The sequence below is a fragment of the Schistocerca cancellata genome, chromosome 3 (genome assembly GCF_023864275.1).
Source record: "Schistocerca cancellata isolate TAMUIC-IGC-003103 chromosome 3, iqSchCanc2.1, whole genome shotgun sequence".
NCBI lineage: Eukaryota > Metazoa > Arthropoda > Insecta > Orthoptera > Acrididae > Schistocerca > Schistocerca cancellata.
This window is the reverse complement of record NC_064628.1, coordinates 796508233-796531451: the sequence shown is the minus strand read 5'-3', so window position 1 is coordinate 796531451 and position 23219 is coordinate 796508233. Positions and strand designations below refer to the sequence as shown.

General features: G+C 43.3%; 1 protein-coding gene and 1 pseudogene across 1 annotated transcript in view; one reads left to right on the top strand and one right to left on the bottom strand.

Moving 5' to 3' along the window:
• The first annotated feature begins 3228 nt into the window (after positions 1-3228).
• LOC126176578 (sodium channel protein Nach-like) overlaps positions 3229-23219 on the top strand; it is a 224949-nt gene continuing 204958 nt past the window's right edge. The window contains exon 1 of the mRNA XM_049923740.1: positions 3229-3320. Coding sequence (XP_049779697.1) covers positions 3229-3320 — 92 coding nt within the window. The remainder of the gene's footprint in view (positions 3321-23219) is intronic.
• LOC126177824 (5S ribosomal RNA) lies at positions 19380-19497 on the bottom strand (annotated as a pseudogene).

Genomic DNA, 23219 nt, shown 5'->3' with positions numbered 1-23219 from the left:
ACCGCGGTGTTGGCCGTCGAATGGCGCTAGCTGCGCAGCATTTGTGCACCGCCGCCGTCAGTGTCAGCCAGTTTGCCGTGGCATACGGAGCTCCATCGCAGTCTTTAACACTGGTAGCATGCCGCGACAACGTGGACGTGAACCGTATGTGCAGTTGACGGACTTTGAGCGAGGGCGTATAGTGGGCATGCGGGAGGCCGGGTGGACGTACCGCCGAATTGCTCAACACGTGGGGTGTGAGGTCTCCACAGTACATCGATGTTGTCGCCAGTGGTCGGCGGAAGGTGCACGTGCCCGTCGACCTGGGACCGGACCGCAGCGACGCACGGATGCACGCCAAGACCGTAGGATCCTACGCAGTGCCGTAGGGGACCGCACCGCCACTTCCCAGCAAATTAGGGACACTGTTGCTCCTGGGGTATCGGCGAGGACCATTCGCAACCGTCTCCATGAAGCTGGGCTACGGTCCCGCACACCGTTAGGCCGTCTTCCGCCCACGCCCCAACATCGTGCAGCCCGCCTCCAGTGGTGTCGCGACAGGCGTGAATGGAGGGACGAATGGAGACGTGTCGTCTTCAGCGATGAGAGTCGCTTCTGCCTTGGTGCCAATGATGGTCGTATGCGTGTTTGGCGCCGTGCAGGTGAGCGCCACAATCAGGACAGCATACGACCGAGGCACACAGGGCCAACACCCAGAATCATGGTCTGGGGAGCGATCTCCTACACTGGCCGTACACCACTGGTGATCGTCGAGGGGACACTGAATAGTGCACGGTACATCCAAACCGTCATCGAACCCATCGTTCTACCATTCCTAGACCGGCAAGGGAACTTGCTGTTCCAACAGGACAATGCACGTCCGCATGTATCCCGTGCCACCCAACGTGCTCTAGAAGGTGTAAGTCAACTACCCCGGCCAGCAAGATCACCGGATCTGTTCCCCATTGAGCATGTTTGGGACTGGATGAAGCGTCGTCCCACGCGGTCTGCACGTCCAGCACGAAGGCTGGTCCAACTGAGGCGCCAGGTGGAAATGGCATGGCAAGCCGTTCCACAGGACTACATCCAGCATCTCTACGATCGTCTCCATGGGAGAATAGCAGCCTGCATTGCTGCGAAAGGTGGATATACACTGTACTAGTGCCGACATTGTGCATGCTCTGTTGCCTGTGTCTATGTGCCTGTGGTTCTGTCAGTGTGATCATGTGATGTATCTGACCCCAGGAATGTGTCAATAAAGTTTCCCCTTCCTGGGACAATGAATTCACGGTGTTCTTATTTCAATTTCCAGGAGTGTATATCCATCTCTCTCAAGCTACCCAGGCTGATGAATGTGTCGCACATCCTCTATCCATTTGAAGACTCTAGATCTTAATTTTGTTGCAAATATTTACCATGTTTTAAACGTCCTATGAGAATTGTCTGGATGTGAGAAAATTGAATATACTGATTTAAAAAAATTTCTCCTCCAGTAACGCGTACTTTAGACACCGTGTTCAGTTTCTGAGCAAAACTGACTGTTTGTCGGCCTGTGTTGAGCATGTAAACAGTGTCATGAAGTAAAAACATTAAACTTCATGAAATGCAAAATTTGAAATAAAAAAAATGAATCCAATTGCATGCCAAAGGAATCCAACTGTGTGCTCAAAGAAAACTATACAAATACAACTAAAACTCAATACCAAAGTACATTATGAACGGTATGCGATATGAAATGCAATGTTATTTGGAGTATCAAAATAAATTAATAAATAAACTACTGCTCTACTCGGGAAGATATAGCTGTTTGAAACTATCAACACTGTTCACTGACAATTAATCTGCTTGCTAGCACGTTACCTGACAGTCCTGATTACACACTGTTTGCTCAGGATTGCAAGGAAGGATCTATCCTGAAATAAAAGGGACTTACCTCTTGCTCAGCATGCTGTTGTGTGTCTGGAGTACTGACATTCTCGAAAGCAAATACAAATCAGCAGATGCAGCAGCTAAAGGAAAATAGTGTACTCACAATTTTTTGTCAGCAACAATCTTTTGCTGCCTGTGACGAAAAGTGCAATGCACACACGATAAAAATTCAAAACTTTACTATGAATCATCATAGGTGGGTTTTACTTTTTAAGGAAATCGTTCTTAAGAAATCAAACTATGATCATTGACGAAAAAATTGCATAACATAAGAAGACTCTAACAATTACAAAATTCTCTTATTACAAAAATTACGAACATACGTTTAAAATTCCTTCAAAGTCTTCCCCATCAATAAAAAGTACAACAAATCATTATTTATAAGTTCTCATCTCTATAATAAAGTATTCCAGATAGTCTCTCCCAGATTCACAAATAACAGAGCTCTTTCTCTGAAAAACTCAACTGCTCGGAAGAATGCCTACGATAAGAATGCCCCAGCGCTGCAGAACTGACTGATTAGCAAGTCGGCCACAGATAAAACTAAACACAGAGTCAAGGATCTTATTCACTACTCGTGCAGTGCGCTCATTCATCTTTGACCCAGTACCGCGTAAGGAAGAATTATTTACAACAGAAGAAAACATATACGAACCTTACAAAATAAGTTGTATAAGGAATACGAACTACAGCTCTTCGTCCACCAAGGAATTTTTTAAACCTCGGAATACTTACTTCCTGGGAATGGTGTTCAATACCAATAATGGTCTGACACCACCTTGTAGAGAATATGTCACATTGCTTCCGAGCATATAGAGGAAGTGAAAGAGACGTTGCGATGTCTTTCGATTTTTTAATGAATTTAATGTTCAAATGTGTGTGAAATCTTATGGGACTTAACTGCTAAGGTCATCAGTCCCTAAGCTAACACACTACTTAACCTAAATTATCCTAAGGACAAATACACACAACCATGCCGGAGGAAGGACTCGAACCTCCGCCGGAATCAATTTTTTTAAGAACTTAACAAATTACTCTTTTTGGAAACCATCAGTTGCCAAATCATAAATGAGCTTTAACATTGTTCCGCAACTGTTTATAAATCGTGTCCGAAAAACATGCTTCCAGTCCTTGATGATATCCAACTTATGTACACAGTTGTAGCAAAGGCAGCGTGAGACATCATTCATTACTTCGATACATGCCAACTCTCATAATCTCATCATTTCAGGTAACTGATCCTGCTCCATGAAAGAGACGTCATAGGAACTAAATCAACACGCGCAGAAATTTGTTTTCACTTCGGATTTGTTTGACAACATGATCCTCAGCATAATTAAGGATTACTTTCTCAACTCTACCTTACACGGACTACGCTTCATTGCAGAAGACAATCGTCACATCACAGAAAGGTAAATTCATCGCAATACAAAAATGTAATCACTTAAGTTCTTTTACGTCCTATTCTATCATAAAAACGTATTATTACTTATTAGTTCTCGAAAAAGTAATTAAAGTTATCTCAGTAAATCAAGGAAAAATTATAAGAACGGTGAATAACGTGCGGCTGCATAACAGAGAATATAATTCTTCTACTCTTTGAAGGAATTTTAGACAGTATAACCCGTTCTGGCTAGCATCATTTTCTTTTCTTTTTCAGTCTTCCAATACTACCTCGACCTACTGTCTTGTAATCGTAAATTATTTTCATTTTTTCAGTTACTTTCCATCTTTTTGCATGCTAATGTCATTTCCTTTCTTCTTCTTCAACGGCGCTAAAATTATTCTCCGATTACTTTGTTTCTTATCCCGTAATGTATAGACTTTAATCACTCTAAGGATTTTCAACTGTGCTGCCTTCACACTGCGTTTATCCTTTTTAGTCATTACACTCGCTTCCAAAAATAAGTACTGTCACAGCCAAATCTTTTTTAAATCTGAATATAGTTTTTATGCTTTTATTCCCTCTCAGATTACTTTTAACATTTTATGTATTACGACGGAAAAGTTGCTAATTTTTTTTTTATTGTTCAGTAACTATATACGACAATATGTCATCATGTGGCAGACTTTCAATTTTAAAATGGTATCATGTATACGAAAATTTATAACAACTAGTATATTTATTGAGTGCTGTGATATTACATATTTAAACGTTTTGGACATGTGGTGTACATCACTTTAAAATTCTAAGTACGAAGAAAATACCAGCATCCGAATGTAAAACATGTTTGGAATGTGCAAAACGATTTTCTCAGTTCAGCATATTAAAGTAATCATTTCAAATGGTGGTAATACTGGACAGCAGCTGAAGAAAATTAGTGTTACAGGGTGGCCACATGAAAGGTTGCTGTACGTGCCTTGAGACTAGACTTCACGCTTAAATGGCGCAGTTTAGTACTGTCTTACATTTATTTCGTTAAATTTGCGACAAATGTATCTCAGATCGCCCTCTTTGCACTTATATATGTCAATTTTTTTTTCATACATACCCTGCAGAGATTTTACCACAGAAACCAAAGGCTTGGTCCGAAAAAAAGCCAAACGACGGTTAATAAATTATTTAATTAGACAATACATAATGCAGATGTTAATCTGCATTTATAGTTATAAGTACGAATATGTGACGGTTGGTGAAACTGGAGTCATAAACAAGTAAGGTTTGCTGAGTCTCCTACAAGCTGGTAATCAGCCCTTTCTATCATGTGCACTACACTTTTGTCATAACAAGTAATGCTTTGAAGTTGGTTGCATCGTCAACGTGATGGAGAAAGAAATAATTTGGCGAATTAGCATCTAAACTGGCTTCATTTCATTTGAACTGTTTCTTTTTTTTAATTAAAAAAACTTAACTTGGCATGCTATCAGCTTACGTTCTCTCAACTAATTTTTAATGCACGGGAAAATAGTTATGATGAAAGCGGTTCCTTAAGCTGAATTCAAAAGAGAAGCTATATTTATTTATCCTGACACAGTGCTGTTCAAGGTTAGGAAGCTATAATTGTGCCTGGCTTAAAAAACAAGGAAACATTCATCCAATAGTATATTCCCACTAATTATGTTACTGAACTTTACCATGCACCAGATCCTGTGACACAAAAATTGATTGCGGATTAGGAAATCGTCTGTACTCAAGCATGCTTCGTCTGCAACCTTAATCTCGATACCGAGCACAGAAATGAAAATATGGGTAAAGCGGTTGATACAAAATAAGGTGAACCATTGATGTACAGCTGAAACAATATCCTAGAAATTCTCTATTAAAGCTCTAAAACATCGACTTATCAAGCGACCTTCACGTGTTTGGGTCATGGGTCAAAGTATTGTTCACAAAGAAAATTATTCAAAAATACTAGACTTCACACGCCAGTCACATATGATTATGCTTATTATTAAAACACGCCACCATTTTATTATGATTCTACCGTGACAAGGGACAGAGTAATAACCACAAGCTTGGCTGAAGTCCAAAACAGCAAAAATAACACTCGAAAAGAAAACTACTTAAAATACGTAATTCCACGCATAAGTTTTACGTCTTCGGGCTTATTATAACACGCAATTATTTTACTATGGTCCTACCGCAGTGAGACCTAGTAAGGAAGGACCACGTGTTTGGCTAAAAGCCACAATAGCAAAGTGCGGTTCACAGACGAAACTAATTACAATTAAAAGATTTCACATGGAAATGATCTATCATTATATTTATTATAGCACACGCAAGCATTTTGTAATAAGCTGCAGCGATAGGACACAGAGTAAGGACCATTGCAAGATTCCGCACGCATTTCCACGCGATATATATTTTAACCTACGCAAATGTCGACATCTAACATGACCCTTTCCAAAGTCTACAATTTGGAGTTTGAAACTGAAAAGGACTACGAAACGACCACGGACCTGTATCTGAAAAATTAAGAGAGCGCTTACCAGAGACCTCCGCAATTTACTTATCCAGCCTCCAGAAACAGTTTGCCGCAAGGGGCTCTCTATGTCCTAACGCTCCAGCCCAGGAGTTTGATAGGGGAAACAGGTACCAGTTGCCACAATGTATGCCAAAATGGTGGTTAGACGAGGCCATCAACTTACCATCTTTGGTCGCAACAACTACCCAGAACTTTGAGTTGGCAATACTACATGATACCAATACAGACTACCAAACACTCTTTGCTGGAGTGAGTTTTGAACTGCTCTCTTTTATTTGTTTTATCGTTCGTACAGGGCGGATGAAAGGAAGTGGTGCTGTACAAGGACGTAACACCAATAGATAAATAGAGGCAGGCACTAGTTCCTCCTGCAGATACACTTTGTCGGACTGTCAGAATACTGAATCGAAAGGTTCTCTACTTCACCATCGTGTATTGTATGTAATGTATTTACATTTTGTGTCTAAATATCTGTAAAAGCAAACCTCAGCTCAGGCACGAATCTGCAGCTACTGGAGGTGATGTCTGTTGATGGCGGATAGCTGCGTCGTCTCGTGCTGTAAGTGGTTCCCGTCTCGTAGTCGTCAGTTGCAGACTGCGTCACAGTCTGGCCTTCAAAAACCACGCACTCTGTCGCTCGCTAAACGCAAACTATTAGTTCTACAAAAATGTCAACAGGACCTTTTTATAGGAAATTTATGGGTAAGTTAAACTTTGTGCTAGGATACGTTTTCGCTGAAGGCCACGATTTTCGAGTTATTGAAAAAAACGTACAAAAGAAAACTTCAGACACACCTCCACCCCCACGCTCATCTCTCGCCAGTCAAGATTTCTAGTATGCTCTCCGTGGCATTCTCTCCTACCATTGAATAAAATTTTAAAACTACACAAACTATTCCTGATACCTGATTTTCTTTGGTGTCTACTGATTGGGCTATAGCGCCACCAACGTTGTTGGCTATATTGTTAAAATTATTAATTCAAGCGTGGTCATACCGGTAACGCAAGAAAAACCACTGTTGTAAACGTTACGCTAAGACAAATTACGTTGACAATGGAATTCAAACTTAACCCTTACAAGCACAGTAGTTTCGTAGACAAAAGGTCTGATGAATACAACTATGTAATTGTTTACTTCATGCTGTTAAAACTGAGAAAATTGTTCCGTAAAATTTACGCAGACCTCAGTTTTACAGTTTGTAAGTGCTAGATTAAGCCGGTGGCGTAATGAGCCCAGTCAGTGATGACCAATTCGGTCGAATCTGGGAAATAATTCGTGCAGTTGCAAATATTTGGCAGTGGTGAGAGAGAATGTTATGAACAACATACTACACTGCTGGAAATGGAAAAAAGAACACATTGACACCGGTGTGTCAGACCCACCATACTTGCTCCGGACACTGCGAGAGGGCTGTACAAGCAATGATCACACGCACGGCACAGCGGACACACCAGTAACCGCGGTGTTGGCCGTCGAATGGCGCTAGCTGCGCACCATTTGTGCACCGCCGCCGTCAGTGTCAGCCAGTTTGCCGTGGCATGAGGAGCTCCATCGCAGTCTTTAACACTGGTAGCATGCCGCGACAGCGTGGACGTGAACCGTATGTGCAGTTGACGGACTTTGAGCGAGGGCGTATAGTGGGCATGCGGGAGGCCGGGTGGACGTACCGCCGAATTGCTCAACACGTGGGGCGTGAGGTCTCCACAGTACATCGATGTTGTCGCCAGTGGTCGGCGGAAGGTGCACGTGCTCGTCGACCTGGGACCGGACCGCAGCGACGCACGGATGCACGCCAAGACCGTAGGATCCTACGCAGTGCCGTAGGGGACCGCACCGCCACTTCCCAGCAAATTAGGGACACTGTTGCTCCTGGGGTATCGGCGAGGACCATTCGCAACCGTCTCCATGAAGCTGGGCTACGGTCCCGCACACCGTTAGGCCGTCTTCCGCTCACGCCCCAACATCGTGCAGCCCGCCTCCAGTGGTGTCGCGACAGGCGTGAATGGAGGGACGAATGGAGACGTGTCGTCTTCAGCGATGAGAGTCGCTTCTGCCTTGGTGCCAATGATGGTCGTATGCGTGTTTGGCGCCGTGCAGGTGAGCGCCACAATCAGGACTGCATACGACCGAGGCACACAGGGCCAACACCCGGCATCATGGTGTGGGGAGCGATCTCCTATACTGGCCGTACACCACTGGTGATCGTCGAGGGGACACTGAATAGTGCACGGTACATCCAAACCGTCATCGAACCCATCGTTCTACCATTCCTAGACCGGCAAGGGAACTTGCTATTCCAACAGGACAATGCACGTCCGCATGTATCCCGTGCCACCCAACGTGCTCTAGAAGGTGTAAGTCAACTACCCTGGCCAGCACGATCTCCGGATCTGTCCCCCATTGAGCATGTTTGGGACTGGATGAAGCGTCGTCTCACGCGGTCTGCACGTCCAGCACGAACGCTGGTCCAACTGAGGCGCCAGGTGGAAATGGCATGGCAAGCCGTTCCACAGGACTACATCCAGCATCTCTACGATCGTCTCCATGGGAGAATAGCAGCCTGCATTGCTGCGAAAGGTGGATATACACTGTACTAGTGCCGACATTGTGCATGCTCTGTTGCCTGTGTCTATGTGCCTGTGGTTCTGTCAGTGTGATCATGTGATGTATCTGACCCCAGGAATGTGTCAATAAAGTTTCCCCTTCCTGGGACAATGAATTCACGGTGTTCTTATTTCAATTTCCAGGAATGTAGAAATCTTGACCAATGGGAGCTGAGGCGGGGGTGCGTTCCAAGGACATTTTTGTACGGTTTTCTTGAATAACTCGAAAACTAAAGCTTGTAGCAAAAACGTACCCCAGAACCAAATTTAACTATAGTCATTACCTATACAACGGTCCTGTTAATTTTTTCTGTAATGCTAATAGTTTGCGTGTAGCGAGCGAGAAAATATGAAAATCTTGTATGTGTTCACGAACGCTTCTCTTCCTATGACGTCGTTCTGCTGATCCACGCAGGAAATGTTCATCGCCTCAGCAAGTTGTGGCACAAGAGTATTGTGGGGTAGAAAAACACAAACATGTTATTTCGTTGGTCTGCATATGATAATGAATCCATGGGCTCCAAAATCCACATTGTGTAGTAAATAAAAAACATGGTATAATGTAGCACCTCAATATGTGCACAAATCAGTGTGTTGGTAATTTTTTGTCTGAGTGTAACAGTCTTCCTACAAACACATCACTTGAATTACAGCCGGATGTTTCCTGCAAGGTCGTAACCGCATCATTAAGAGGACTCTGCCTGTCAGTACAGACTAACAGTTTTGCATCCCCACGTTCACACTTTAGGACCTGGCTTGCTGCCTAAGGGAAAATAAACGTTAATGGTCCTCTCTTGTCACATTTACTTGGAGGTACTAACAGACCTAAAAATATACTACTGTTAACAGCTACAATCATTAGTTTGCAACTGAAGTAAATACTGATGTAATGTTGTTCAGTACACTGTCCTCAGTTACCAATAAAAATATCTGCACTTATACCCAGTACACCTGAATGAGTACGAGTATAAATGAGTGAAGACTTCTTAATATAAATTTTCACCTCAAGTGGGTGACTGAACGCTATCTCTTGCTCTCATTCATTAAGATAAGTAAAACAGTCATCAACCCAAAGGTTGATTGCCAACACTTCGTTGTTTTACTAGACGTGGTATTAGTGGAGGTGCCTTCTTCTGATCTTTGTGAGGTAACTCACCCATTCAACATTCTCAATAAATTCTAACAAGACAACGCTCAACCATATAGTATTCAGAATTTCAGTGAGCAAGTCACCATAGATCCAAGTCACCAGCACTACAAGTATTGTTTACTGCGTCTTTCCCATCTGTGTGGATCAACACTACGTGCACTGGAGCATAAAGTAAGTCAAACCCAGGAAACATGACTTTCATTTATGTGTAACTTGGCCTCTAGCGTTGATAATGCACTCAGCCCTGTGGACAAGGATATTATCATCTTAGAAAATGGGCATAGCCACAGCATACATACCATAAGGGAAATTGTCCTATAATCGGGTACAGTTTTTCAGTTTAAATTATAGTTAACTAGCCTTCTTTAAATTATGGAAAATGTGCTACACTATTACTAGGAAATATTTAAACGCTACCCATGTAAAAAATCTTCTGGATATTTTCTCATTCTGTAGCAACAGGATAAAGAATAAAAATGTGTAATTTTTACGTTCGGAAAGTACGGTTCCTTATTTTGGGTTTTCTGGTTTCCTGATTATGGGTTGTAAATAAACACTAGAATTTAATGAATTAGTAATATAGCCTTTACTAGCACCAAATGTTTCTCTGCATATGTTCCAGCCATAGCAAGAAAGCTGTCAGTCTTTTTGCTTTTCGATACAGAAGGTACACGTAAAATCTTTCTAAATATCATAGTAAAAACCTGCACTAAGCTCATCACACAAGTGAAGACCGATCCACATAATCCTGGTCTCTTGAGAGGTATCAGTTATGGTAGCAGTAAATGCGCTCTCCACCTTCTTCATATTCAGATGATGATTATGTCAGCACGGTTTTATTAAGACTTGAATCGGAGTCTTCGTCACCACGATCCCGCTGCTTCGTGACTTTCTGGCTCTTTCTTACGAACAGCTTCCTGTTGGTAGCTCCAGATCTTGAAGGTCAATCAGATACATCAACTGAAGGTCCTGGAGAAGGTAAAGTCTTTCGTTTATTCATGATACTTGCTTTCTTCTCCCTCTAGCCAGGGACTGCTGCAAAGCCTTTCTAAAAGGGGATGACGTCAACGCTAATGCTTTATGTGCTCTTGGTGTTGGATTTTGTGGTGGAAGTAGAGAAGGCGAGCTGACTTCAAGAGCAGAAATCGTGTTTCTTCCATTCCATCAACTGCAATCGACAACGGCCCAGGTCGGCTGAAAGCTCTGAAGCCTAAATTTGCTGCAGATTCCTGAAGAAGGAAATCCATAGATGAAGAATCAGGAGGCCACCAGTTATTACGAACCATTCGTTACTTGTAATCAGACATAATGTAATCCTTAAGTGAACGGTGGACGACACTTTTATCGATTAGATAAGAAAGAGCATGCTCCAAACCACTGTTTCCCCTGAAATACTTTGAAACTATGTCTTGCCTCGCTTGAGGAATGGCTTCCATAAAAGAAATAACTGTGGAAAACGAAATGTTGACTGCATCAGCACCAAACTCACAATGGCGTATCAGAGTGACCTTCGCTATAGTTTATCCGAGTGAGCTACTTACTAAGTGCAACACCAAGCAAGGGAGATATTCAGATACTCGAAATTGGGCACCCACGCGAAATGTGGACACTTTATCCTGTAGGTGAAAGGGCAACTCTTGGTCAGCGAGAATACTGACATAAACGTCTTCGCGGTAACATGGACGTGAGTACCCAAGGAATGGTACGAAAAACAGACCTCCGGCCTGAGCTGTACCTTCCACACGCTGTGGGTTAAACCCATTAGACCTTCGATACATTCGACGCCTTGTATCGTTCGGAAAAAAGGCAACATCACGATTCGTAGGACCAAACTTCAAACCTCCACTCAGCTATCGTCGAGTGTCTGTGTTTTTTGCCCAATCCATGACTAATACCTTTATATACCTCTTTGAGCAATGGTGTTTTGCGCGGTACCCGATTCCAGATGTCCACTTCATACACTTCCCTTCACAGTGCTAATTTACGTCAGTGATGGAGTGTCACACGACCACCTGGTACAAGGCCTACACCATCAGCAGCACAGCAAGGCAACCAGTGAACTCTTTTAAGAGAGTGAATAATACTCAATAAGACAAAAGAAATGCAAGGAATTACCGTAACGCGACGGAAAACGGTAGATGTGATTAACACGTATAGACAGACAAATGATTACAATTTCAGAAAACTGAGCAAATCAGTAACGCGTTGGCACACGCCTGGCTCATACGCCAACTGTTATTCGGTTTGGCACTAGTTGATACAGTTATTTGATGTCTTCCCGAGGCATATCGTGTCAAATTCTGTCCAATTGGTGCGTTAGATCGTCAAAATCGTGAGATGATTGGAGGGCCCTGCCCATAATGCTACAAAAGTTCTCAGTTGCGCAGAGATTTGGCGACCTTCCCGGCCAAGGCAGGGTTTGGCAAGCATGAAGAGAAGTAATAGAATGTCTCGCCGTGTGCTGGTGGGCATTATCTTACTGAAATGTAAGCCCAGGATTGCTAACCACGAAGGAGAGCAAACCGGTGCATAGAGCATCGTCGACATCCTGCTGTCCTGTAAGGGTGTCGCCGGCCGCGGTGGTCTAGCGGTTCTAGGCGCTCAGTCCGGAACCGCGCGACTGTTACGGTCGCAGGTTCGAATCCTGCCTCAGGCATGGATGTGTGTGATGTCTTTAGGTTAGTTAGGTTTAAGTAGTTCTAAGTTCTAGGGGACTGATGACACAGATGTTAAGTCCCATAGTGCTCAGAGCCATTTGAACCATTTTTTTGTAAGGGTGTCGCGGATGACAACCAAAGGGATGCTGCGATGAAAAGAAATGGCACCCCAGACGTCACTCCTATTTGTCGGGTCGTATGGTGGGCGACAGTCAAGATGGTATCCCAGGGCGTCTCCATACACGTCTTCGCCCTGGAACCTCACTGACCGGAGTATAATTGTTTTCAGTGGCGAGTCCCGCTTCGAACCGAGCCCCGATGACCAAGCGAAAATGTGTCTCGAGACGTCTTAGATAGGGGTGGGATACCAACCTGAGTGTCACCAGCCATACGGCCATACGGCTGGACAGCGAGCGGTGATAGTCTGAGATGCCACTTCTTTTCATAGCAGGACCCCTTTGATTCTCATCTACGGCACCCTTACAGCACAGCAACACGTCGACGATATTCTACGCCCCGTTTTGTAGACCTTCATGGCAAGTCGTCCTGGGCTTACATTTCAACAAGATAATGTCCACTCGCACACAGCGAGGGCTTCTACTGCTTTTCTTCGTGCTTTCCAAACCATAGACTGGCCAGCAACGTCGCCCGATCTCTCCCCAACTGAGGACGTCTGCAGAGTTGTGGGCAGAGCCCTCCAACCATCTCGGAATTTTGACAATGTAACCCGCCAGTTAGACAGAATTTGGCACGAACTTCCTCTGAAGGATATCTAACATCTCTGGCACTCAGTGCCAAGCCGTTTATCAATTTTCATAAGCGTAAGACGTGGACAACGCGTTACTGACTTGCAGAGCTCTTGCTCTTGAATAAATCATCCAATTTTTCTGAAATCATAAGGTCTTTCTCTTGAATAAACCATCAGTTTTTTTCTGAAATAATAATCGTTGTTTGTCTGTACACGTATATTGTGTGTCTATACATGTACATCACATCTACCTGCTTCCGTCCCTTTCGGATAATTCCTTCGTGGTGCGGTTATATTTCATCGTGTGAGCTTATTTTGGTATTGACAGTAGTAATAAAAAGGGAAAACGAAACAAAGTGGATGAATAAGATTTCCTTCTTAGTGTTTAATTTCGACACTGATCCATCACAAACAGCTCTATTGTCGTCTACGAAAGATGTATCATTGCCCAACTCAGCATTCCTCAGGGAACCTCTAACTGAGTTGATTCAGTCATCACAATCAGAAAAAAATACGTGGATTGTCTTCATTTATTTCGTGCGTGTCGAAATGGAATGCAAACAGGCTGTTTCACATCCACAGTATTTAAAATAGTATCTCTGATCTGCAGGAGAATAATTTCTTCCGTGACTGCCCACTTCCAGAGAAAATCGTTATGGGCTTTTCAACTTTAATGAACCACTGGACACGAAATGCGGTAGCAAATTTGTTTTCCAATTCTCCAGCGTGAGGTTTCACTTTTATGTCACATGCATCACGCGAGGAACTGTAGGATGGAATATGCTGAATTGTGAAATTAATTCCACGCTCTAGCTGTTCCGTCAAACCACGCAGAGCCCCAGGGTTTCTTCGTCATGGTTCGTTATTTTTCTTGTGATACTTTGTGCTCTACAGTGAACTAATTCGAGGAGGAGTAATATCGGATAGTACATTCATTGAGAAATCATTACGAGATTTGTCGGAAACGTGTTGAGGAAAACTGCAGTGATACCACTTTGTTTGACACACCTTCACTTTCAGAAATCAGTCCCCTAGAGTTATTATCATAGCAGTTTTACATAGGAAAACAGAAGTGTCCGTGCTTAATGTCGGACGACGTGGTTCAGATATTATAAATTTTAAACTGTGTTATGATGATCACCAGAGAAAAACATGTTTTTAGTCACTTGATATTCAGCAACTCAGTTTTACTTACTCGTATCGAGTAAACTCATCTTCAGAATATCAAAGGAGGTAAGGTTTTTATATACCCGGTATGGTGTCATGAGTGTGTCACCAGCTGCTTATAGTATGAATATGATACGAAACTGGTGACTCATGCATGACGGCACAACGGGTGTATGAAGCACCTTACTTCCTTTGATATTCTGAAGATGAGTTACTCAACACCTGTGAATAAAATTGAGTTACTTAACATCAAGTGACCAAAAAACCTTTTCTTAAGCGACTATAACAGTAGTGTTTAAAATTTATAATTTCGTCAAATTGTCGCAAATTTCTTACGTGTCTATATGTCACACCTTAGATTAAATGGTTCAGATACATACGTCGCCGGCCGGAGTGGCCGTGCGGTTCTAGGCGCTGCAGTCTGGAGCCGAGCGACCGCTACGGTCGTAGGTTCGAATCCTGCCTCGGGCATGGATGTGTGTGATGTCCTTAGGTTAGTTATGTTTAATTAGTTCTAAGTTCTAGGCGACTCATGACCTCAGAAGTTAAGTCGCATAGTGCTCAGAGCCATTTGAGCCATACACACGTCGCACATCTAAACACTACAGTAAAGGTGTTGCGTCAGATGCAGGAACTATAATGTTTTCGCAGTTTCGCTGGCTCCTCAAAGCTCACTACCATATTATTTTGTAGATTTTCTTACTTGTTGTCGTGCTCTTCAGTCCGATCCCTCGTCTGATGTAGCTTTAGAAGGTAATCTGTCCTCTACAAAATTCATCATCTCTGCGTATCTACTGCAACCTACTTCCACTTAAACCAAATTGCTTTAGTTAAAGTACTGGATCTCCTGCTATCCTACCACAACATTTACCACCTCCCCCCCCCTCTCCCCCACACACACACTTCCGTCTTATCAAATATACGATTCCCATGATGTTCAAAATGGCTCTGAGCGCTATGGGACTTAACTTCTGAGACCATCAGTCCTCTAGAACTTAGAACTATTTAACCTAACTAACCTAAGGACATGACACACATCCATGCCCGAGGCAGGATTCGAACCTGCGACCGTAGCGGTCGCGCATTTCCAGACTGTAGCGCCTAGAACCGCTCGGCCACTCCAGCCAACTCCCTTGATGTCTCAGGGTGTGTCCTATCAATCGATCCCTTCTTTTAGCCTTGTTGTGCCACAGATTTATTTTCTCCCCAGCGCAATTGAGTACCACTTCATTGGTTATCCGACATATCCATCTACTCTTCAGCATTATTTTGTAGTATCAAATTTCGAAAGAACCTTTTCTATTCTGATCTGTACTGTTTATCGTCCACGTTTCACATCCGTTTTGCGCTACACTTCTGTCAATATCTTCAGAAAAGACTTGCTAACACTTCAATTCATAATCGATGAATTAGCTTTTTAAGAATCACTCTTCTTGCCACTGCCAATCTGCATTTTATATTCTCTTTACTTCGGACGGTTTGCCGACAAACAGAAAAACTTGACTATTACTTTAAGGTCTCATTTCTTGTACTAATTCTCTCGGTATCGCATGATTTAATTCAGTTACATCCCATTACTCTTGTTTTACGTTTTTTGATATTTCTCAAGAATATTTAGACTGTGTTAGATGATGAGCAACTTGGCTTTATAAAAGGTACAGGCATCTGGGAGACAGTTCCGACGTTGCTAGAGATAATGAAGGTAAGACTTAAGAAAAGTCAAGACACGTTCATGGGATTTGACGACCTGGAAAAAGTGTTCGACATTGTAAAATAGTTTAAGATACGCGAAATTCTGAAAAAAATAGGTGTTAGCTACAGGAAAAGACCGGTAGTATACAAAATGTACAGGAAGCAAGGGGCGAGAGTAATAACTGAAGACCAAGAACGAAGTGCTAGGATTAACAAGGGTGTAAGGCAACCAACCGTACAATCTTTTGTCCCTATTGTTCAATGTATTCATCGTAGAAGTAATGATGGAAATAAAAGGAATATTCAAGACAGGAATGCAAACTCTGAGTGAAAGGATATACATCTACATCGACATCATACTCCGCAAGTCACCTAATGGTATGTGGCGGTGGGTACTTTCGGTTCCACTATCTGATCCGTCCAACACCAAATGACAAGATTCGCCGATTACATCGGTATAAACAGTGAAAGTAAAGAAGAAGAATTACAGTACATATTGGATGCAATAAACAATCTAATTGACACAGAATATGCTCTGACAATAAGTCGAAGAACACGAAAATACCGGGGAGTAACAGAAATGAAATTAACGATAAACTAACATCGGAATTGGGCACGACGAAGTAGAAGAGTTTAAGACATTCTGATACCTTGCAAGCAAAATAACACATTACAGAAAAATTAAGGAAAGCATGAAAAGCAGACTAGCAGAGACAAAGAGGACATTCCAGAACAAGATAAATCTACTGTTATGTGAAGTCGGCGTTAATCTGAAGAAGAACTTTCTCAGGACGTACGCTTGGAGCACAGCGTTGTATGTTAGTGTATCACCGATTGCGGGAAACTAGAAAAGAAGAGAATCAAAGCGTTTGAGATGTGGTACTATAGAATAATGCTGAACATTAGGTACACTGATAAAATCAGGGAAGAGGGGCTTCTCATCAGAATCAGCAAGAAAGGAACTCATGATGAACACGAAGAACAAGAAAGGACAGGATGATAGTAAATGTGTTAAGATATCAGGGAATAACTTTTTACGATGGGCGTCGTCGTCTTACGCTTCTCAGTTTCCATAGTTTCCGTAGAGCGTAGAGATTGGAGTTCTTTAAACAAATAACTGAGGACGTAGAGTTCTAGTGCCACTTTAAGGTGAAGAGCCTGGCACAGGAGATGAATTCGTGGCGACGCGCATCAGGGCAGTCAGAAATTGAGGACTCAAAATAAAAGAAGTTCTTCTTACGATCTCTTTTCAAACTATCCATTTCCTTCAACTCATCTTCCAAATCCTTTACCATCTTCGGCAGAATTACAATATCATCGAAAGACTTTAAAGTTTTTATTTCTTCTTCCAGGACCTTAATTCCTTTCCCAAGTTGCTTCTTGGTTTCCTTTGACGTTTCCCTACAACAGCAATGAAATACAATTTTATCTGTTTTGGAATTACAACGTTGTTGATATTTTTAAATTACATCATGTTCGCCATTGACTGTACTATTTGTTATAATTTTCGCAAATGCAATATCAATTCATTTTTTGGTGGTGAAGGTACCGAAAACGCACGAGTTGCCAACATTAATAAAGTAAGTAAAAAAAGTGAAAATATAGGCCCACATCATTTTCACTTAATTTGTTAATGTTCACAGCTGCTGTATTTTAGCAGCTTAATAGCTTGAAAATGACTTATAATCGAAATCGCAATTGTGAAAATTGTAGTAAATTACACAGTTGACGGCGAACATGACGTTATTATAAAAAGTAATGAAATAGTTGGCAAGCTATTTTAACAGAACAAATGAAATACAAGATTAACTACTGTAAGGAAATAACACTGTTGTCTGCTTTGCAACAAATTTCCAATGTTAGTTGAATATTTTTGGACATTAACAACTGCCAGAAGCAGCATGGTGGCGTATAAAAAGCTAGAAGAGTTTCCATCCGCCACGGCATCAGCTCGCTTATTTAAGTCTGGCGAGAAGTGCACGGCAAGTGGCATAACCCGATTTCCCAGAAACCTGGCTCATTGTATGAGAAGCCAAAATACGCGAACATGTGTCTCGGTCATTACATAGATAATCGGCCTCTTCTGAGAAAACGACCGTTAAAGTTTTCGATGAATTTAGATGCCTTTAGCTCGCTGTGAACTCAACCGAAGTGGTGGCACATTGGCTGGCATTGCAGCATTTCGCTTTTGTGACCCGTGTTCGAAACCCAATTATTGTTTTTATTTATTTTGTTTATTTCATTTACCTGCTAGTGTCTGTAGAAGGTCATTACACGGATGTTTATTATCAAGTTAGGGGATACAAGGTTTTGTATCCCGCCTGGAAGTCGGCGCGTGGGTCTGTACCTGTAAACTGAAGGGTAGGCCGAATGTTGGAAGTGAGTAGGAGCAGGAAAAGGTGAAATGCTTCGGTACTGCGTTGAACTTAACAGAACATTTAATAGAGAATATTAGTCAATGACATACGTAACTTTGCACTGAAGAGTAGCACGTAGGTGGGAAGCCGTACAGGTATCAACGCTAACAAAAGTTACACAGGCAAAATCTGTAGTGGCTCGCCCACTATGAAATAGAAACGATATTACCTGGTCGTCTGCTCGGCATCCAGTGGTCTGAATCCGGAGCGGCGCTCGTAGAGCTGCACAGCACCGACTAGAGGGCGCTGTCGTCGGTGCCGGCGTCGTATTGCCAACCTAGCAGACCGCACCTACGTTGTGGCATCGTAGCCATCGATACCACACAAGGGCGTTGTATTAATTGTGAAATTACAACTGGGTTTTACAATGAGTTTCATACATTTACTATATAATATATGCATGTATGGTATTTTCAGGCTTTACAATCTTCTCAAATTCTCATACTCTTATATTTCATTGGTATATCGGTCCTTTGTTCCTATATTTTATTCTTCAGGAAGATTTGTTGCTGTCCCCTGGATGATACCAAGTGTTAAACACTCTACACATAGAAATTCCGAACACCACAAGCTTCGCGCAACGACAGGTTTGGCACAATGACATGACGTTTCTATTTATGTCTCTCACATCTTTAACACTGCAGAACATCTCACTCGTTGGCTATAATTTTGTGACAAACTGCGCTTAACGAATTACTTTTCGGAAAACTCGCATTTGCAGTTGATTATGAATCATGATACACTACAGGAAAATCAACGAAAACCATTTCAACAATTTTTCCAATTATTTATTTATTTAATTATTTTTTATTTTATTCACCAGATAAAGAATTTTTAGACGAATGAAGACAACATTGTTTCAAAGTACATTGGGAAATATTGGTGTAGTAATCTTCTGCGGACATGAGTAGATAAATTAAAAAAGCACTCCGTCTTCAGGCCACGAGTAGCCTACCGGGACCATCCGACCGCCGTGTCATCCTCAGTGGAGGATGCGGATACGAGGGGCGTGGGGTCAGCACACCGCTCTGGTATTCTTGACCGAAGCCGCTACTATTCTGCCGAGTAGCTCCTCAATTGGCATCTCGAGGCTGAGTGCACCCCGAAAAATGGCAACAGCGCATGGCGGCCTGGATGGTCACCCATCCAAGTGACGACCACGCCCGACAGCGCTTAACTTCGGTGGTCTCACGGGAACCGGTGTAACCACTGCGGCAAGGCCGTTGCCCAGATAAATTAAAAACAAAAACAAAAATAAAATTAATAATCGGGTTTCGAAGACGGGTAGAAAAAATGCGACCTTTTGTTTCTACTGTAATGATGTAGTTGCCGGTATGACACTGGGTCACCGCTTCCACTGAATTAGGTTCTCGCTAAGAGGCACGTAAACTACCTCGAAGCCTTGACTTGTTTTCTCAGAAACAATCGAATATCTACGGATAAGCCAAGACACTTTTTCCCCCCTCTTCCACTGAGTGAAGTTTACCGGAAATCTGCTGTTCTCCTCGTGAATGTAGTGGCGCTCAGCGTATTAAGCAGTTACTGCCGAAGACGACAGCATCGTCACTCTACCGATCCAGCAATGTGACAGTTCTGTTAGGTAGAGCTCTATATGAAAGATTAAAGTGAATACAATTCTGTGTGAAGAGACTGGCATCTTGTTCTGTATCACGCGATATGTAGATGTTCAGTGTTCATGGCATTCCTGTGGACATGGATTGTCATAAAGCGAAATATTTCGTCTTATTCAAGACGTAATAAAGCGATCTAATGTTTTATATGCTTTAATGTCGTCTCGGCCCCTCCAGGAGTAAAATCAAGATCCCACTAACCCACCGACGAGTGTTATTTCGTCCGGAACAACAAATCAGGATTGTCCCTGTGTAGAGGACACAGCTTATCTTCCCTATCCTTGTCCTATCCGACATTTTGTTTCTACTGTAATGATCTAGTTGCCGATATGACATAAAAGCCTAATCTCCCCTTTTCTTACACTCCACCGAAGTGGCAAAACCGGATATACGAAAGCTTATTTCTGGAGAGATATGGTGAAGGTTTGTGATGGGATGTAATGTGTGTGGTACCGATGGAGTGATGTCGATTACGTCCCATACTCCGAGGAGAGTAGGGGGACGATGCGGGAGACCCGCGCTGCCGACTAAGCAAGGTCCAAGCGGATGTGGTTTGCCATTGCCTTCCTCCGACCGTAATGAGGATGAATGATGATGATGATGATGATGAAGACGACACAACAACACCCAGAAATCTCGAGGCAGGGAAAATCCCTGACCCCGCCAGGAATCGAACCCGGGGCCCAGTGCGCGGGAAGCGAGAACGCTACCGCAAGACCACGAACTACCGATGGAGTATGTCGGTTGAAACGTAGTGGAAGAAACATTGTGGGCGAGTTCATGGTAGGGAAGTATGGGAACTGAGGCAACTGGAACTAGGAAGAAGCAGAGGAAAGAAAGGAAAAGAAAAGGGGTGAGGGGGAAGAGGCCGACGACGGTTGCGCTGCAAGTGGTTGATGAAATCACTATTGCTATAGCAGACAACGCTGCGCGCAATTCCCGATCCTCAGGCAGTGTGCGCGTGATGTGTCATGACAGTTGAACATCCCGTAGTCCACCGTACGGAAGGTTCTTCGAACCATTCTCAAATGGTATCCGTACAAGGTCTATATCGTACAGCAGCTTGCACCACAGGAAGCACAGAGACGTGTTGACGTCGCTCTCCATTGAAGCTGACGAGGACTGGCCCTGGACCATCCTATGGACAGACGAAGCTCATTTTTCTCTGACGGGTGCAGTGAACACAGAGAATTGCCATGTGTGGGGATATTCACCTCCAGTCACTGGGCATGAAGTTCCTTTGTGTGGTGAACGTGTCACAGTATGGTGTGGCTTCACCGCTACTTTCAGCACTGGCCCATTCCTTTTTGAAAAGGCTGGCGCTCAAGGACCAAAGACGTGCGGTTTGATGGCCAGCGCTACTCCGATATGCTTCGCCAGCATGTCATACCCACCTTACACAAGAGAGACGCATTGAACTCAACAGTTGTCATGCAAAATGGGGCCTCACCGCACATCGCTCCTGAAGTTCGCCTGCTTCTCTGAAATACATTTGGAAACGAGCGAATTATCAGCCGATCGTGTCCAAATGCTTGGCCGGCGCGACCACCTGAAGGACAGGTTCATGCATGTGCTGATCCGAAGCGCAGCATATCAAGAGAAGTAGCCAGCATACCTACGGAGAGGCTTCGTTCTGCTGTGCTGAGTGCTATCCTGGGCATTCAGACTTGTAGTAGTAATGGTACCGGTATGTAACGGTATGATGTACGGTCGTATCACATTAAAAGTACTTCAATTGAATTGATTTTGCATTATTTCTCTTCCCCATGCCCTTGACAATAATGCTACTAAGTTTCGTGCTCGTACGGTAGTTAGTTTCCGTGCCATAACACGTTAAATAAGGAAAGTTTAGTTATAACCACCCGGTACTTTCACTACAGTGAATACCCAATCACCAAAATGTGCAGTACAAACTGCACTGCGACACCTAAACTAACTGCAACAATTTGCGTATCCCAGGAGGCCTGTATAAAAAGAGCTTGCCCCCCGTTAACGGCTAAGATAAATATTGATACCCCATCTGGATCTTACGTTAGTATTCTACCTAGTATCAGACTGTGGGAAGGCACTGACTACGACGCTATTTTCAAGGAGCTACTGATTTGAATGGATACTGGGAGAAAATGGTAGAAATCACAACACAAATAAAAGATTTAGAAAGCAGCACAAAGAGATATATTCCGAAATTAGCAGAGAACAATGTACTCTTAACCGAGGGCAGCCTCCGCTGACAGACGCATTCATAAAATTACATATTTAAATAGTATTCACCTATAGCTACACAACTTCGACTGAGTAAACTTCAGAGGGAGACTAGTGAACCATAAGAACTATGTTTCGGGAACAAAAGGGAGAAGTTGGGTGGCAGAATCCGGTGAACCTTACCGTATAGCTGGCGCTGCTGCTCTCCCATAGTAGCGCGAAGTACTCCCCAAAGCCGGTCGGGGTGGCCGAGCGGTTCTAGGCGCTGCGGTCTGGAACCGCGTGACCGCTACGGTCGCAGGTTCGAATCCTGCCTCGGGCACGGATGTGTGTGATGTCCTTAGGTTAGTTAGGTTTAAGTAGTTCTAAGTTCTAGAGGACAAGCCCCAACGATCGAAATGGCTAACGAATCCGAGCATCATTATTAGATTGTGTACGAAGTCTCGAATCGTTAAGCTTTACCGATGCACGGCGAAGCGTACGTATGAACAATAATGAACAATACACTATCACGGGCGAGACGTGATACGACAGCAAGCGGACTTTCGAAGAAGACGTTTGAGAATGGGCAGGAGCGTCGATGCTTACGGGTTTTGTTAGCTGCTTGGCACCTCACACTAGCGTATCTACAGTTGAAAAAAAAAATAGTTTCGGCGCCAACTTGTTGGGTGGTTAAAATGCCACATTAATAGTTAGAGGAAGTACTTCAATTACCACTGACGGTGAGTAAGAAAAATATGCAGTATCTCAAGCTCTGACTATAGCTGGAAAGTGGAAGAGGGAATTCTCAATTATGTCACAAAAAATGCTTCAAATGGCTCTAAGCACTATGGGACTTAACATGTGAGGTCATCAGTCCCCTAGACGTAGAACTACTTAAACCTAAGTAACCTGCTCGAGGCAGGATTCGAACCTGCGACCGTAGCAGCAGCGCGGTTACGGACTGAAGCACCTAGAACCGTGCGGCCACAGCAGCTGACTCAATTATGTCATCGGAGCTACTTAATAGTTTCGGCCTCCACCCTTCACACGCACGAAAACGACTAAAACTAGAAAACTTCGCCGGCCGATGTGACCGAGCGGTTCTAGGCGCTTCAGTCTGGAATCGCGAGACCGA